At 29.6% G+C, this 15,137-nt stretch overlaps 2 protein-coding genes across 2 annotated transcripts; both read right to left on the reverse strand.

Annotated features, from left to right (window-relative positions):
* Positions 1-697: 697 nt before the first annotated feature.
* LOC101890217 (general odorant-binding protein 19d) lies at positions 698-8,796 on the reverse strand. The gene is made up of 5 exons (XM_059123166.1): positions 8,636-8,796; positions 4,593-4,665; positions 1,506-1,594; positions 1,007-1,131; positions 698-940 (listed from the first exon to the last, which is right to left on the reverse strand). Exons 1-5 carry the CDS (start codon positions 8,687-8,689, stop codon positions 883-885), a joined length of 399 nt encoding a protein of 132 aa, XP_058979149.1. The 5' UTR covers positions 8,690-8,796; the 3' UTR covers positions 698-882.
* A 2,842-nt stretch (positions 8,797-11,638) lies between these two features.
* LOC131802734 (uncharacterized) lies at positions 11,639-12,681 on the reverse strand. Its single transcript, XM_059123179.1, has 5 exons — positions 12,616-12,681; positions 12,480-12,552; positions 12,240-12,328; positions 12,044-12,183; positions 11,639-11,739 (listed from the first exon to the last, which is right to left on the reverse strand). The coding sequence occupies exons 1-5, from the start codon at positions 12,679-12,681 to the stop codon at positions 11,661-11,663; spliced, it is 447 nt and encodes a 148-aa protein (XP_058979162.1). The 3' UTR covers positions 11,639-11,660.
* Positions 12,682-15,137: the final 2,456 nt, after the last annotated feature.

Raw genomic sequence — 15,137 nt, forward strand, 5'->3', positions numbered from 1 at the left:
GTCCTGGTCTCTGAAAAAATATTCTTTATAAATGCCATTTTTGTCCTGGTTCTTGAAAATTAATTAAAAATTCTCAGTTGTTCTGGTTCTTAAAAAAATATTCTTTATAAATATTCTCCTAAAATTTATAAATAAAATTCATAAAAATCCTTATTTGTCCCGGTCTTTAAAAAGCCTCATCTTCTCTGGTCTTGAAAATTTTTCAAAAAAATATCTAGTTCTTGAAAAATATTCTTTAAAAATCCATGTTTGCCCCGGGTTTCTGAAATTTCTCCTTAAAAAATCCATATTTTGCCCTAGGCTTGGAAATAACCTCCTTGAAATATTACTTGTCCTGGTCCTCGAAAAAAAAAAAACATTCTTTACAAATTCCAGATTTCATCCATTATTGCCCTCGAAGTCTTTGAAAAAATTATTAAATAATCTGCTTTTTATGTCCTCTACGGTCCTTGGATTTTTTTAAATTCCTGAAAATAAATTTAAAATAGTCCTAAAAATGTTTTTTATTTATTTCTTATTTCTCTGTGATTTTTCTGAGGATATTTTTTAAACTCAGAGTTGGTATACTTGAAAAACATTTTTTAAATTTTTTGTATCCTTGATGTTTCTTATAAAAGTGATTACAAATCTAAAAATTATTGTTTTTCTTCCGAATTTGCCGTTATGGCTCTGGTAGTCCTTGAATAAAAACTTAAAACTTTTTTTAAATGCTTTATTTATTAGGAATTAAATTAAAAAAAATACAACCTTTTTGAATGGATTTAACAAATTATTAAATGTTGATAGGATAAATATAAGTTACACACAACTAAACAAAGGGGGTTTGAGACATTGTTTACACAGCGGACCAACTTGTTTGTTTATTACTGTATTTTTTTTAATTCAGTGGGCTAGGGCGTGTTCTTTGAGACAGGCACCATATTGGACAGCAGCTTCGCAACTAAAAAAAAATAATTTTTATATTTAATATATATTTTTTTAAATATTTGATAATCCTATAACTTACTGATCATCATCAACCTCCAACGATTCGCAGGCCTCAACAATAGCAGTGGCCTTGGCTTCATCATCACCAAATAGGGCAATGCCAACTTCAATGGCCTTCTCCTTGACCATTTTGCCATCGGCGAGCTTAAATAATAATAATAATAATAATAATAATAATAATAATAATAATAATAATAATAATAATAATAATAATAATAATAATAATAATAATAATAATAATAATAATAATAATAATAATAATAATAATAATAACAATTATTATTACTATTATTTTTATTTACAATTATTTTTATTAATATTAATATTATTATCATTAGTATTAATATAAAAATAAAATTTAATATTATTTTTTTAATTGCAAAAATAAGGCTTGCGTTAAAACAATTATTCTTATATCACTTATTAAAATAAGCTATTATTATAAATTCAATGAGAGTATAATTAGTATTAAGTTGCATTGCAACATGTTCGTTGTAGAAATGTTGTTAGCTACTTACCACACCGAACTTCTCCATTATACATGCTGCCATACATTTGCCCTCATGTGTGGACGGGGCCTCGTGGTTTTTCAAAGCTTCAACATCATCTGAAACAGAAATGAAAAAAAGGTGGGATTCACTTTTCGGTTACCTTCCAAAAAAATTTTTAAAAAAAAATATATTAAAAAAATATTTTTTTTTTTTAATCCGTGTGTGTGGGTCCTTGAAGAATTACCTTATTACCTGGAGAAAATATTTTCTTTTAAATTAGCCACATTTGTGACTCTTAAAAAATATTCTTTGATCTCTTTTGTTGAGGCCCTTGAAAAAACAAATGTTCTTTAAAAAATCGACGTAGGCTATGTCTTTAGAAAATAAAAAAATCTAATCTAAAAAATGTAATTTTAAATTTTTCTCAAAATAATTCACTTTTGGGCCTTTGGAAAAATAGTCTATGTTTGCTAAGGACCTTAAATAAATATCCTTACAAATTTCAATATCTGACGATATGTGTAAAAATATTAAAAAAAGAAGGAAAGTCGAGATCGACCATGTAATACCCTACGCCCCTACTACACTTCTCGACAAAAAAAAAATATCTGCTAAAAATTTTGAAAAAATATCTGCTAAAAATTTTGCGTTGGCTTAGTCCTTAAAAATATAAAAATCTAATCTAAAGGTCCTAAAAAATATTTATCAGAAAACTTAAAATTTGAGTTTTTCTTAAAAAAAAAAAAAATTCTCAAAAAATTCTCTTTTGGATCTTTGAAATAAATGTGTTTTTAAAGTCCACGTTAGCTAAGGACCTTGAATAAAAATATGAAAAATATTTGAAGAAAAAAACAAAGGCTATAATCTGCCAGGGCCGATTATATGGTACCGTTCCCTTAGGTCCAAATCCATTTTGGTCGATTTCGTTTTTGAAATAGTGCAACCTAAGCCAACCCTGACTCCATGCAAAAATATCGTAAGGATAGAGTCTTAATTGAGATATACCATGATTATAAATTGTGTTGCAGGGTATTACTTTTAAAAGATCTGCATTTGTTGAAGTCCTTAAAAAATAGTTTAAAAAATCCACGCTAGTGTTAGTTCTTGAAATTTTTTTTCTTTACAGAACTCTGATTTGCTGTGGTCCTCTGAAAACATGTCTTTTAAGTTCCTGGAAAAATTATTTTTTCTAATGCAACCTGACTCTGTTTATCCTTCAAAAATTATCTTTAAAGTGGTCAAGTTTGTGATCCCGATTATTATTTGAAAAATCCACATTTGCTCCTCTGAATATCCTTTAATATAATCCTTAAAAAGTCCACGTCTATTGTTCCGATTGTGCTTCAGAACTGAAATTAAAAAATCCACATCTATGGTTCCGATTGTCCCTCTGAAATATTCTTTAAAAAATCCAGGTCTATTGTTCCGATCATCCTTTAGGAATAAAATTTAAAAAATCCACATCTATGGTTCCGATTATCCCTCGGAAATAATCTTTTAAAAATCCAAGTTTGCTGCTCAGAATATCCTTTAAAATAATTTTTAAAAATCTACGTTTGTTGCCTGATTATCCTTCGAAAATTATTATAAAATTCAATATTTGGCCCTGATTATCCTTAAAAAAATATTTCTTAGAAATCCACTTTTGTGTTTCCGGTTATGCTTAAAAAAAGTTCCTTAAAAACATCCTTCCAATATGGTATCCTCAAAACCCTTGTGAAGGTCCTTGCTTAAAAATATTGTAAAATCCACGAATTTTATTTAATCCATTTTAGTGTTCCAGGTTAATCTACGTTTCTTTAAAAAAATATTTCTAAAGAACACTTTTTGCCTCTGAGTATCCTTTCAATAAATTTCCTTTGAAAATCCACTTTTGTAGCAATGATATCCCTAAAAATCCACAATTGTTGTGGAGGCCCATGCTAAAAAAAATCTTATAAAATTCACGATATTTAATCCACTTTTGTGGCTTTGGTTATGCTTCAGAAATTTCCTTAAAAAACTCACGTTTGGGGCCTTTCAATAATATTTCTTTAGAAATACACCTTTGTTGAGGTCCTTGCTAAAAAATCTTATAAAAATCTTCGATTTATATTTAGTCCACTTTCAGAAATGTTACCTAAAAACTCCACGTTTATGGTTTTGATTATCCTTCCAAAAATAGATTAAACAAAACTCTTTTGGCTTCTGAGTATTCTTTCCATAATTTTACTTTAAAAATCCACCTTTGTACTTATAGTATCCTGAAAAATCCACAATTGTGGTGTAGGTCCTTGCTAAAAAATATATAAAATTTACGAATTATTTTTATCTGGTTATCCTTCAAAAATATTCCTTTAAAAATCTACGTTTACGGCTTCGATTATCCTTCCAAAATTTTTTTCTCCAAACAAAAAAAAAGCTTTTTTGTCTCTGAGTATCCTCTCAATAACATTCCTTAAAAATCCACTTTGTAGCTATGATGTCCTTAAAAATGCAAAATTGTTGAATTTATTTAATATATTTTTGTGGCTTATCCTTCAGAAATATTCCTTAAAAATCCACGTTTATGGTTTTGATTATCCTTCCAAAAAATATTTCTCGAAAAAAACTTTTTTGTCTCTGAGTATCCTTTCAATGATATTCCTTTTAAAATCCACTTTTGTAGCTATGGTATCCTTAAAAATCCACAAAAAAATCTTGAATAATCCATTAATTATATTTACTTCCACTTTTGTGGCTCTGGTATCCTTCAGAAATGTTCCTTAAAAAATCTACTTTTAAGAATAATCGTATCCTTCCAAAAAATGTTTCCAATTTTTTGTTTGTCTCTGAGTATCCTTTCAGTTTATGGCTTTGATTATCCTTCATAAAATTAAAAATCCACAACTTTTGGGCAGGTCCTTCAAAAATTCATGTAAAATTCACGAATTATATTTGATGAAATAGTGGATGAAATATCCACTTTTGAGGCTCTGGTTATCTTTACTTTTCAGAATAATCCTTTCCTTCCAAAAAATATTTCTAAATTATTTATATTGTCTCTGAGTATCCTTTCAGTAATATTCCTTTAAAAAATCCACCTTTGTAGGTCCTTGAAAAAAAAATATAATACAAATAATTAATCATATTTACCATCTGAAGCTCCTTGCTCCTCCTTACAGGCAGCTGCTACGGCAATTGCATTTTCCTTGGTCAACTCCTCCGACTGTAAAATATAAAAAAGGAAACAATTAATCAACGTTTGGGAAACAAACTGGTTCATTTCCTTATTTAGGAACTGTGTATTTCTATGGAAACATCAATGCAGCCGGATTGAATTCAAGTTTTCCTATTAAGCATGGCTGAGTGGAATTTGGAAATCAAATTCTCCAGGTTTGGAATGAAAAACACCACTTAGCCAGCCAGTGGAAGATATTCCTCTCAGAAATCCTGTTTCATAGAATATTGAGGGCTGGACTTTCCCTCAATTAAAAAAAAAAAACCTTAAAAACGTTGACATTGAAATAGACTTGGATATTTCTCCTTTGCTATTTTAAACTTATGCATTAAGGTTTTAATTGATCCACTTTGAGATATAGCTTCTATACTGCTTGAACTCTCGATTTTTAGGTATTTTCAAGATCTCCTACTCATTTTCTATCATAGATGTATGTTGGAATTTCAGGCTGTCCGAAAATGTCATTACATAATTCCACACAAATACGTGAAGCTCTATGCAAAACAAAAGACCTAAGACACAAACTCGACTCTTCACTCCCACAACCCAATTCACCAGAGCTGAAATGAAGTTTTCTTAACGGAAACACAACTCAGTCGGCCTGAGTGGAAGTTTTTGCTCTCAAAAACCCTTTCTCACAGAAGGAGAGTCTATTTTTGCATTGAAAACGCGAAAGAAACTTTTTACCGATTTTTATATTCCTCCTTTGCTTTTTTAATCTTAGAGCGGTACTTTTTGAGATTTGGGCCCTACATGGCTTGATCTCTCGATTTTTGGTATTTTGAGAATCTCATATTCATTTTCTACCATTGATGGGGTATAAAATTTCAGGATCTCAAAAAATCTCATAATAAAATTCAACACAAACCCACCATGAAAGACAAAAGACTAAAGACACAAACTCGACTCTTCACTCTCACAAACCCAATTCACAGGAGCTGAAATGAAGTTTTCTTAACGGAACACAACTCAGCCGGGCTGAGTGGAAGTTTTTGCTCTCCGAAACCCTTTCTCATAGTAGTAATTCCACACAAACACACGAAGGTCTATGCAAAACAAAAGACTTAAGACACAAACTTGACTCTTCACTCCCACAAACCCAATTCTAGAGAGTTGGAATGAAGTTTTCTTTAGCAAAACAGAACTCAGCCGGCTTGAGTGGAAATTTTTGCTCTCAAAAACCCTTTCTCACAGAAGGAATGTCTATTCCTCCATTGAAAACGTGACAGAAACTTTTTACAGATTTTTATATTCCTCCTTTGCTTTTTTAATTTTAGAGCGGCACTTTTTGAGATTTGGGCCCTACGTGGCTAGACCTCTTGATTTTTAATATTTTGAAGATTTCCTACTTATTTTCTGCCATAGATGGAGTTCGGAGTTTCAGGCTCTTAAAAAATTCATTATATAATTCCACACAAACACAGGAAGCACTATGCAAAATAAAAGACTTAAGACACAAACTTGTGTTGCGGCATTTCTGAGATAGGGGCCCTACATGTCTTGACCTCTCGATTTTCGGAATCTTGAGGATCTCATACTCATTTTCTACCATTTTTTGGAACTTCAGGCTGCCAAAAAATGTCATTAAAAAATTCCACACGAAGCAAAACAAAAGACTTAAGACACAAACTCGACTCTTCACTCTCGCAAACCCAATTCACGAGAGTTGGAATGAAGTTTTCTTAACGGAAACACAACTCAACCGGCCTGAGTGGAAGTTTTTGCTCTCCAAAACCCTATTCCATATAATAATAGGGGCACGGTTATGCCTTCATTGAAAACGAAATCGAAATTTTATAGAGATTAAAAAGGAGGATTAAAAGAGGATTATATCCCTCCTTAGCTGTTATTATATCTAAAGCGGTATGGTACCATACATTGCTTGACCTCTCGACTTTAGGTGTTTTGAAGATCCCATTTGCATTTTTTCCATAGATGGGCTTTGGAGTTTCAGCCTCTCAAAAAACATAATTTTATATATCAACACAGACTCACACAACCACCAAGCAAAACAAAAGACTTAAGGCACAAACTTGTCTTCACTTCCACAAAGTTTTTGATTTTCGTCGATTTTTTCTCTTTTCTTTCAATTTCGGATTTGAACATTTTTTGTTTTTTTTTTAATTTTTTCTTTTTAATTTGGTTTTGGATTTGAAGCAATTTTTTGAAAAATATTGGTTTATGCCTTGGAAGTCCTTTGAAAATTTTAATTTAAAAAATCCACGTTTATGCCTCGGTTGTCCTTTCGAAAAATTTCATTTTAAAAATCCACGTTTATGCCTCGGTTGTCCTTTCGAAAAATTTCATTTAAAAAATCCACGTTTATGCCTCGGTTGTCCTTTCGAAAAATTTCATTTAAAAAATCCACGTTTATACCCCGGTTGTCTTTTCGAAAAATTTCATTTAAAAAATCCACGTTTATGCCCCGGTTGTCCTTTCGAAAATTTTCATTTAAAAATCCACGTTTATGCCTCGGTTGTCCTTTCGAAAAATTTCATTTAAAAAATCCACGTTTATGCCTCGGTTGTCCTTTCGAAAAATTTCATTTAAAAAATCCACGTTTATGCCTCGGTTGTCCTTGCGAAAAATTTCATTAAAAAAAAACCACATTTATGCCTGGGATGTCCTTTGAAAATTTTAATTTAAAAAATCCACGTTTATACCTCAGATGTCCTTTGGAAAATTTCATTAAAAAATGCATGTTTATGCCTCGACTCTCCTTTGAAAAATTTCATTTAAAAAACCAACGTTTATGCCTCGGTTGTCCTTTCGAAAAATTTCATTTAAAAAATCCACGTTTATGCCTCGGTTGTCCTTTCGAAAAATTTCATTTAAAAAATCCACGTTTATGCCTCGGTTGTCCTTTCGAAAAATTTCATTTAAAAAATCCACGTTTATGCCTCGGTTGTCCTTTCGAAAAATTTCATTTAAAAAATCCACGTTTATGCCTCGGTTGTCCTTTCGAAAAATTTCATTTAAAAAATCCACGTTTATGCCTCGGTTGTCCTTTCGAAAAATTTCATTTAAAAAATCCACGTTTATGCCTCGGTTGTCCTTTCGAAAAATTTCATTTAAAAAATCCACGTTTATGCCTCGGTTGTCCTTTCGAAAAATTTCATTTAAAAAATCCACGTTTATGCCTCGGTTGTCCTTTCGAAAAATTTCATTTAAAAAATCCACGTTTATGCCTCGGTTGTCCTTTCGAAAAATTTCATTTAAAAAATCCACGTTTATGCCTCGGTTGTCCTTTCGAAAAATTTCATTTAAAAAATCCACGTTTATGCCTCGGTTGTCCTTTCGAAAAATTTCATTTAAAAAATCCACGTTTATGCCTCGGTTGTCCTTTCGAAAAATTTCATTTAAAAAATCCACGTTTATGCCTCGGTTGTCCTTTCGAAAAATTTCATTTAAAAAATCCACGTTTATGCCTCGGTTGTCCTTTCGAAAAATTTCATTAAAAAAATCCACGTTTATGCCTCGGTTGTCCTTTCGAAAAATTTCATTTAAAAAATCCACGTTTATGCCTCGGTTGTCCTTTCGAAAAATTTCATTTAAAAAATCCACGTTTATGAATCAGATATAATTTCGAAAAAATTAATTTAAAAAATCCACGTTTATGCCTCGAAAAATAAAAATTTAATTTAACAAATCCACGTTTATGCCTCAGATGTCCTTTGGAAATTTTTCATTTAAAAAATCCACGTTTATGCCTCGGTTGTCCTTTCGAAAAATTTCATTTAACAAATCCACGTTTATGCCTCAGATGTCCTTTGGAAATTTTTCGTTTAAAAAACCCACGTTTATGCCTTGGATGTTCTTTGAAAAATTTCATTTAAAAATCCACGTTTATGCTCCGGATGTCATTTCGAAAATTTTCATTTTAAAAATTTGGTATTGGATTTGAAGCAATTTTTTTTATTTATTTATTTTTTTTGGTATAAAAATTGATTTGCTTTACCTTAATGTAACTCACGGCCAAAGCCAAAACCACAACGGAAGCCAGAAATTTCATGTCGATGTGTATTTGCCGTAAACTCTAAAACACAAATAATTTCGAGTCATCAAAATACTTCACTATTTATTGGCAGTGGCTAATCTTCTTCTATGCGATAAAAATACCGCACAAGGTATTTGTCGTAAAGTTTTCATGTAGAATAAAATTTTGTGTTTTCAATATCAATTTAATTGCACTGAGAATTTTTCATAGCTAGATATGAGAAAAACGAGAAAACACAATTGAAGGAAAAAAATAAAAAAAAAAACAACAACCAAAAATAGTCAAATCTTATTGAAGTTGGCATACCGTCGTCATAGGTGATGAGAGGCCAGTTGATGGCTTATTGCCATAGACATGACACCTTAAGGTTGTACAATGCTGTAACCATAAAATATTATGAAGTTCATTTCACCCTCCCAAAAACCCCCATCCCTCCCAAGCCATCCCTATACGTCCTCTCCACATACTAAGTGTTGTTAATAATTATTTGCCTCTGCCAATAAATATTATGGTCAATTAAGTTCCAAAGTAATTTTCATCATCGAAAAATTTCCACTTTTTCACATACGAATATGGAATACAGAAAAAAAAAATTGTAAAACAATAGCTAATAAACTTTTCCATGCTAATCTCACGTCTTTGCGATTTGAATCTCTTTCTCTAATGGAAATGTCAATTTCGCTGAATGTTAACATTTTTCATCTTTAATTGGTTTATTCAGTAATAATTTCATGTTTGAAAAAAATAATTGGAAATATTTTTTCTCAGGGCAAGAGATGATGAGTAGGACAATGAGGTAAGATTAAGATTAAAAAAATAAGTTTATAGTGGATTTTATTGAAAAAATTCTAAATCAAAAAAAAATCATTAAAAAAATTCACGCCGCCCTTTGAAAAATTTCATTAAAAAAATCCACGTCTATGCCTCGGATGTCCTTTGAAAAAATTTCATTTTAAAAATCCACGTTAATGCCTCGGATGTCCTCTGAAAATTTTCATTTAAAAAATCCACGTTTAGGCCTCGGATGTCCTTTAAAAAAATCCAAGTTTATGCCTTGCATGTCCTTTGAAAAAATTTAATTTAAAAAATCCATGTTTATGTCTCAGATATCCTTTGAAAAAATTTATTTTAAAAATCCAAGTTTATGCCTCGGATGTCCTTTGAAAAAAATTCATTTTAAAATCCACTTAAAAATTTTCCTTTAACAAATTTCATTTTAAAAATCCACGTTAATGCCTCGGATGTCCTCTGAAAATTTTCATTTAAAAAATCCACGTTTAGGCCTCGGATGTCCTTTAAAAAAATCCAAGTTTATGCCTTGCATGTCCTTTGAAAAAATTTCATTTAAAAAATCCATGTTTATGTCTCAGATATCCTTTGAAAAAATTTATTTTAAAAATCCAAGTTTATGCCTCGGATGTCCTTTGAAAAAAATTCATTTTAAAATCCACTTAAAAATTTTCCTTTAACAAATTTCATTTAAAAAATCCACGTTTATGCCTTGGATGTCCTTTGAAAAATTTCATTTAAAAAATCCACTTCAAAATTTTCCTTTAAAACATTTCATTTAAAAAATCCACGTTTATGCCTCGGATGTCCTTTCGAAAAATTTCATTTAAAAAATCCACTTTTATGTCTCGGTTGTCCTTTGAAAATTTTCATTAAAAAAATCCACGTTTATGGCTCGACTGTCCTTTGAAAAATTTCATTTAAAAAATCCACGTTCATGCCTTGGATGTCCTTTAAAAATTTTCATTAAAAAATCCACGTTTATGCCTTGGATGTCCTTTGAAAAATTTCATTTAAAAAATCCACGTTTATGCCTTGGATGTCCTTTGAAAAATTTCATTTAAAAAATCCACGTTTATGCCTCGGATGTTCTTTGAAAAAATTTCATTTTAAAAATCCACGTTAATGCCTCGGATGTCCTCTGAAAATTTTCATTTAAAAAATCCACGTTTATGCCTCGGATGTCCTTTCGAAAAATTTCATTAAAAAAATCCACGTTTATGCCTCAGATGTCCTTTGAAAAATTTCATTTAAAAAATCCACGTTTATGCCTCGAATATCCTTTGAAAATTTAAAAAAATAAAAAAAAATCATTTTTATACCTTGACTGCTTTTTCAAAATTTTTATTTGAAAAATCCACGTTTATGCCTCAGCTGTCCTTTGAAAAAAGTCATTTAAAAAATCCACATTTATGCCCCGGATGTCCTTTCGAAAAATTTCATTTAAAAAATCCAAGTTTATGTATTGGATGTCCTTTGAAAAAAATCATTTTAAAAATCCACGTTCATGGCTCGACTGTCCTTTGAAAATTTTCATTTCAAAAATACACGTTTATGCCTCAGATGTCCTTTGAAAGTTTTAAAAAAATAAAAAAATTCATTTTTACACCTTGACTGCTTTTTCAAAATTTTTATTTGAAAAATCCACATTTATGCCTCATATATCCTTTGAAAAATTTCATTTAAAAAATCCACGTTTAAATCCTTTGAAAAATTTCATTTAAAAAATCCACGTTTAAATCCTTTGAAAAAAATTCATTTAAAAATCCACGTTGTCCTTTGAAAAAAATTCATTTAAAAATCCACGTTGTCCTTTGAAAAAAATTCATTTAAAAATCCACGTTGTCCTTTGAAAAAAATTCGTTAAAAAAATCAACGTTTATGCCTCGGTAGTCTTTCGAAAAATTTCATTAAAAAATCCATGTTTATGCCTCGACTGTCCTTTGAAAAGAATTCATTTAAAAAATCCACGATGTCCTTTCGAAAAATTTCATTTAAAAAATCCACGTTTATGCCTCTGGAGTCCTTTCGCAAAATTTCATTTAAAAAATCCTCGTTTATGCCTCGGATTTAATTTGAAAAATCCACATTTACAAAAATATTATTTTTATTTATTATTATTTTTAAATAAACACATTTCAATAAATACAAAATAATTAAATTATAAATAATCAACAATTTAAGAACTTCTTGTCATCTACATGGCTCCCTCAAAGGTTATTGTCACCGGGGCCCTCTCGGCAATGCATTTATAAAAGATCTCGGTACTCTCGCATCTGAAAAAGACACAAAGAAACAGTATATTTAGTAGTCAGGGTAATTGTTATACTTGGTATAAATAGGATATCTCCTTAGAGGACTTTTTCACAGGGAAGACCTTTATGAGGGAAATCTGCAAAAAAATATTTAGGGAGCCCTAAAATTTCTTTATTTTTATTTTTTATTTTTTTTATTTATTTATTTTTTTTTTTTTTTTTGGAGGAAGTTTGTAATTTATGTTTTAATGACGGTCCTACAAGTCTCCGAATTTGGACGATTTCCGATTTCAGATCTTCAATATAATTCATTATAAATACTTACTTATCGACATCACTTGGAACTTGTTTTACGCAATATGCAGCTGCTAGCTCGGCTATCTCGCGGTGAAAGGGATTTCGTCTCGATGCCATCCAGCCTGTGGTTTGTGGTACATTTTTCAGAAAATGGCCACGTTTATTGAACTGAAAATTTAAATTCTGTTAGAAATTGCAATTCAAATTTTTTTTATATCGCCTACCAAAAGACACTCCTCAAAGATGCAGGCCCGAAAGCATTTGGAATTTTCATTCATGGCCGGACGTATGAAAATGAAATCTTGGAGAGCCTCTGAAAGTGGAAAGAATTTTTAGTAGTTTTTTTTTTATTTTTCAATAAGGTAGGGTTAACTTTTGTAGAGATTTAGAAGACTACTTCAAAAAAAAATAAAAAATAAATAAATAAAATAAAATAAAAAAGCCAGCTTAATTTTCAAACCCACCTTCACCCACATTATGATCCGCCGAACATTTCTTGACAGTATCCCTTAGAAATGGGCCAGTACACCATTTATACTGAAATTTATTTGAAAAAAGAACAGGAAAATATTTTTAATTTTCTTTAATATTTCTACCCACCGCTTGCAGAGCTTCGGCACACATCAGCCAAGAGCTCAATAAAACGACACTGCTACTTATTTTCATTTCGAATTTTCTGAAATAACTTCAGCACTTAAAAAATCAATAATAAATTTCAATATTTCTTTCATCGCTCTTTTATAATGAAGAGTTTTCGCTTCCGCACAGAAATTAAGTAATGTATTTGAAATTTGTCAAATTTTGAAAAATGAGATTGAAATTAATCAATTTTAATTTCGATTACAAAATTTTCGGAAAGATTTAAAGAAAAAAAATTACCTAAGATTACAAAACAGGTTTTTTTTAAATAAATATTTTTTTACGGTTACCCGGATCAAAAAAAAAAAAAAAACAAAATAAATAAATGAAAAATGCCGAATATATACTTTTTTTTGGAAATTTTGCTGTAAATACTAGTATTTCCTTGATATACCATGAATATAGAGATTTTTTTCTTTGGAAACTTATAGTGAAATTTGATGAAGAATATTTTTGTCATTGACGTCATCTTTCGACAATTATGCTTTGCGGGAGATTTTTGCACAAACTCACACAGAGTATGGTTTTTACCCTAAAATAGCTCTCTGATATATATGAATTTCTGGTGTTTAGCTAAGACTTAGACTTTTGATGTCTTTCAGGACCTATAGTAGAATTTCATGACAAATAATTTTGTAGAATATTTTGACTTGCTACGATCCTTTTAAGAGGGAGTTTTTGACCATATTTTAAAAAAGTACCAAACATAGCCAAACAAACAATTTTTTAACCAAAATACTGCTCGTATTATTATCTGTAATATTTCCAAAGACAATAGATATTTAAAATACACGGATTCTGAGGAATTTAAATTCGAAAATTTTCAAAAGGTTGGAAGACGGGGTAACTTTTCAAAGGATATCATTTTTTTTTTTTTTAACGTGGATTTTTTAAAAGAATATTTTCTAAGGATATCAATTTTGTAAACGTGGATTTTATAAAGAAAAAAATAAGATAACAAAAATTTCAAAGGATATCAAAGAATATTTTTAAAGGATATTGGATATTTTGTAAACGTGGATTTAAAAAAATATTTTCAAAGGATATTTTTAAAGTATATCAATTTTGCAAACGTGGATTTTAAAATAAAAATACTTTCACAGGATATCAAAGAATATTTTCGAAGGATATCAATTTTGTAAACGTTGATTAAAAAAAAAATACAAAGGATATCAAAGATATCAAAGTATATCAATTTTGTGAACGTGGATTTTAAAATAAAAATATTTTCAAAGGATATCAAAGAATATTTTCAAAAAACAACAGAGGCATAAGCGCAGATCTTTTAAATTAAATTCTTTTTGAACCTATATTTTATAAATGAAAAATTTGTAAAGGATTTTTAAATGAAATTTTTCAGAGGACATCCGAGGCATAAACTTGAATTTTTTAAATTAAATCTTGCAAAGGACATCCGATGCATAAACGTGGATTTTTTAAATGAAATTTTTCAAAGGACATCCGAGGCATAAATGTGAATTTTTTAAATGAAATTTTTCAAAGGACAACCGAGGCATAAACGTGGATTTTTTAAATGAAAATTTTCAAAGGACATCCGAGACATAAACCTGGATTTTTTCAAAGGAAAGTCGATGCAAAAAACGTGCATTTTTTAAATGAAATTTTTCAAAGAACATCCGAGCCATAAACGAGGATTTTTTCAATAATTTTTTTAAATTACATTCGAGATATAAACGTGGATTTTTTAAATGAAATTTTTCGAAGGACATCCGAGGCATAAACGTGGATTTTTTAAATTAAATTTTACAAAAGACAATTGAGCCTGTATTTTATAAATGAAATATTTGTAAAGGATTTTTTGAGTGAAATTTTTCAAAGGAGTCTAGTCTAGGCATAAACTTCGATATTTTATATGAATAGGATAATCGAGACACATAAATAAAATTTTTCAAAGGATAGTCGAAACACAAACGTGGGTTTTTTAAATGAAATTTTTCAAAGGAGTCTAGGCATAAACTTGGATTTTTTAAAGGAAATTTTTGAAAGAATAGTCGGGACATAATCGTTGATTTTTTAAATGAAATTTTTCAAAGGATAGCAAAGATAGATATATCCTTTAAATTTTTTTTTTCAAGGATCAACCAGTCATGTTGGGAATTTTTTATGAAGAAAAAATTTCAAGGCTCAATAGAACCATATGCGAGGATTTTTTTTTTTTTTTTTTTTAAATTTAATAATTTACATTTCTTTGCAACACAAAAATTGGATTTTTTATTTTTATTAAATTTTTAGAGATTTGTATTTAATAATTTTAAACATTTTTTAGGTACCAAGGATCACTTTTTTTATTTTTTTTTTTCAATTTAACTTTAAGTTTTTTTTTTTTAATAAAAATTCTCTACCGTCACATAAAATAAATTATCGAGTTAAGAATGACAAATTGGGCTAATTCTTCTCTATATAATGAGAGTTAACGATCTGAAGCAGCAAAAATTACGTAAATTTCTTTGGAAAACCTCTTC

Source organism: Musca domestica, unplaced genomic scaffold (assembly GCF_030504385.1).
Source record: "Musca domestica strain aabys unplaced genomic scaffold, Musca_domestica.polishedcontigs.V.1.1 236, whole genome shotgun sequence".
In the NCBI taxonomy this organism is placed as follows: Eukaryota; Metazoa; Arthropoda; class Insecta; order Diptera; family Muscidae; genus Musca; species Musca domestica.

What these genes read in the sequence shown, in the direction of transcription:
- LOC101890217 (XM_059123166.1), bottom strand. Translation starts at nt 8,689, where the DNA reads ATGAAATTTCTGGCTTCCGTTGTGGTTTTGGCTTTGGCCGTGAGTTAC. An exon ending in TGGCCGTGAGTTACATTAAG is followed by an intron (nt 4,666 to 8,635) that starts GTAAAGCAAATC and finishes TATATTTTACAG; the next exon opens with TCGGAGGAGTTGACCAAGGA. An exon ending in TAATGGAGAAGTTCGGTGTG is followed by an intron (nt 1,132 to 1,505) that starts GTAAGTAGCTAA and finishes TTATTATTTAAG; the next exon opens with CTCGCCGATGGCAAAATGGT.
- LOC131802734 (XM_059123179.1), bottom strand. Translation starts at nt 12,681, where the DNA reads ATGAAAATAAGTAGCAGTGTCGTTTTATTGAGCTCTTGGCTGATGTGT. An exon ending in GGATCATAATGTGGGTGAAG is followed by an intron (nt 12,329 to 12,479) that starts GTGGGTTTGAAA and finishes TTCCACTTTCAG; the next exon opens with AGGCTCTCCAAGATTTCATT. An exon ending in TCTTTGAGGAGTGTCTTTTG is followed by an intron (nt 12,184 to 12,239) that starts GTAGGCGATATA and finishes TTAAATTTTCAG; the next exon opens with TTCAATAAACGTGGCCATTT.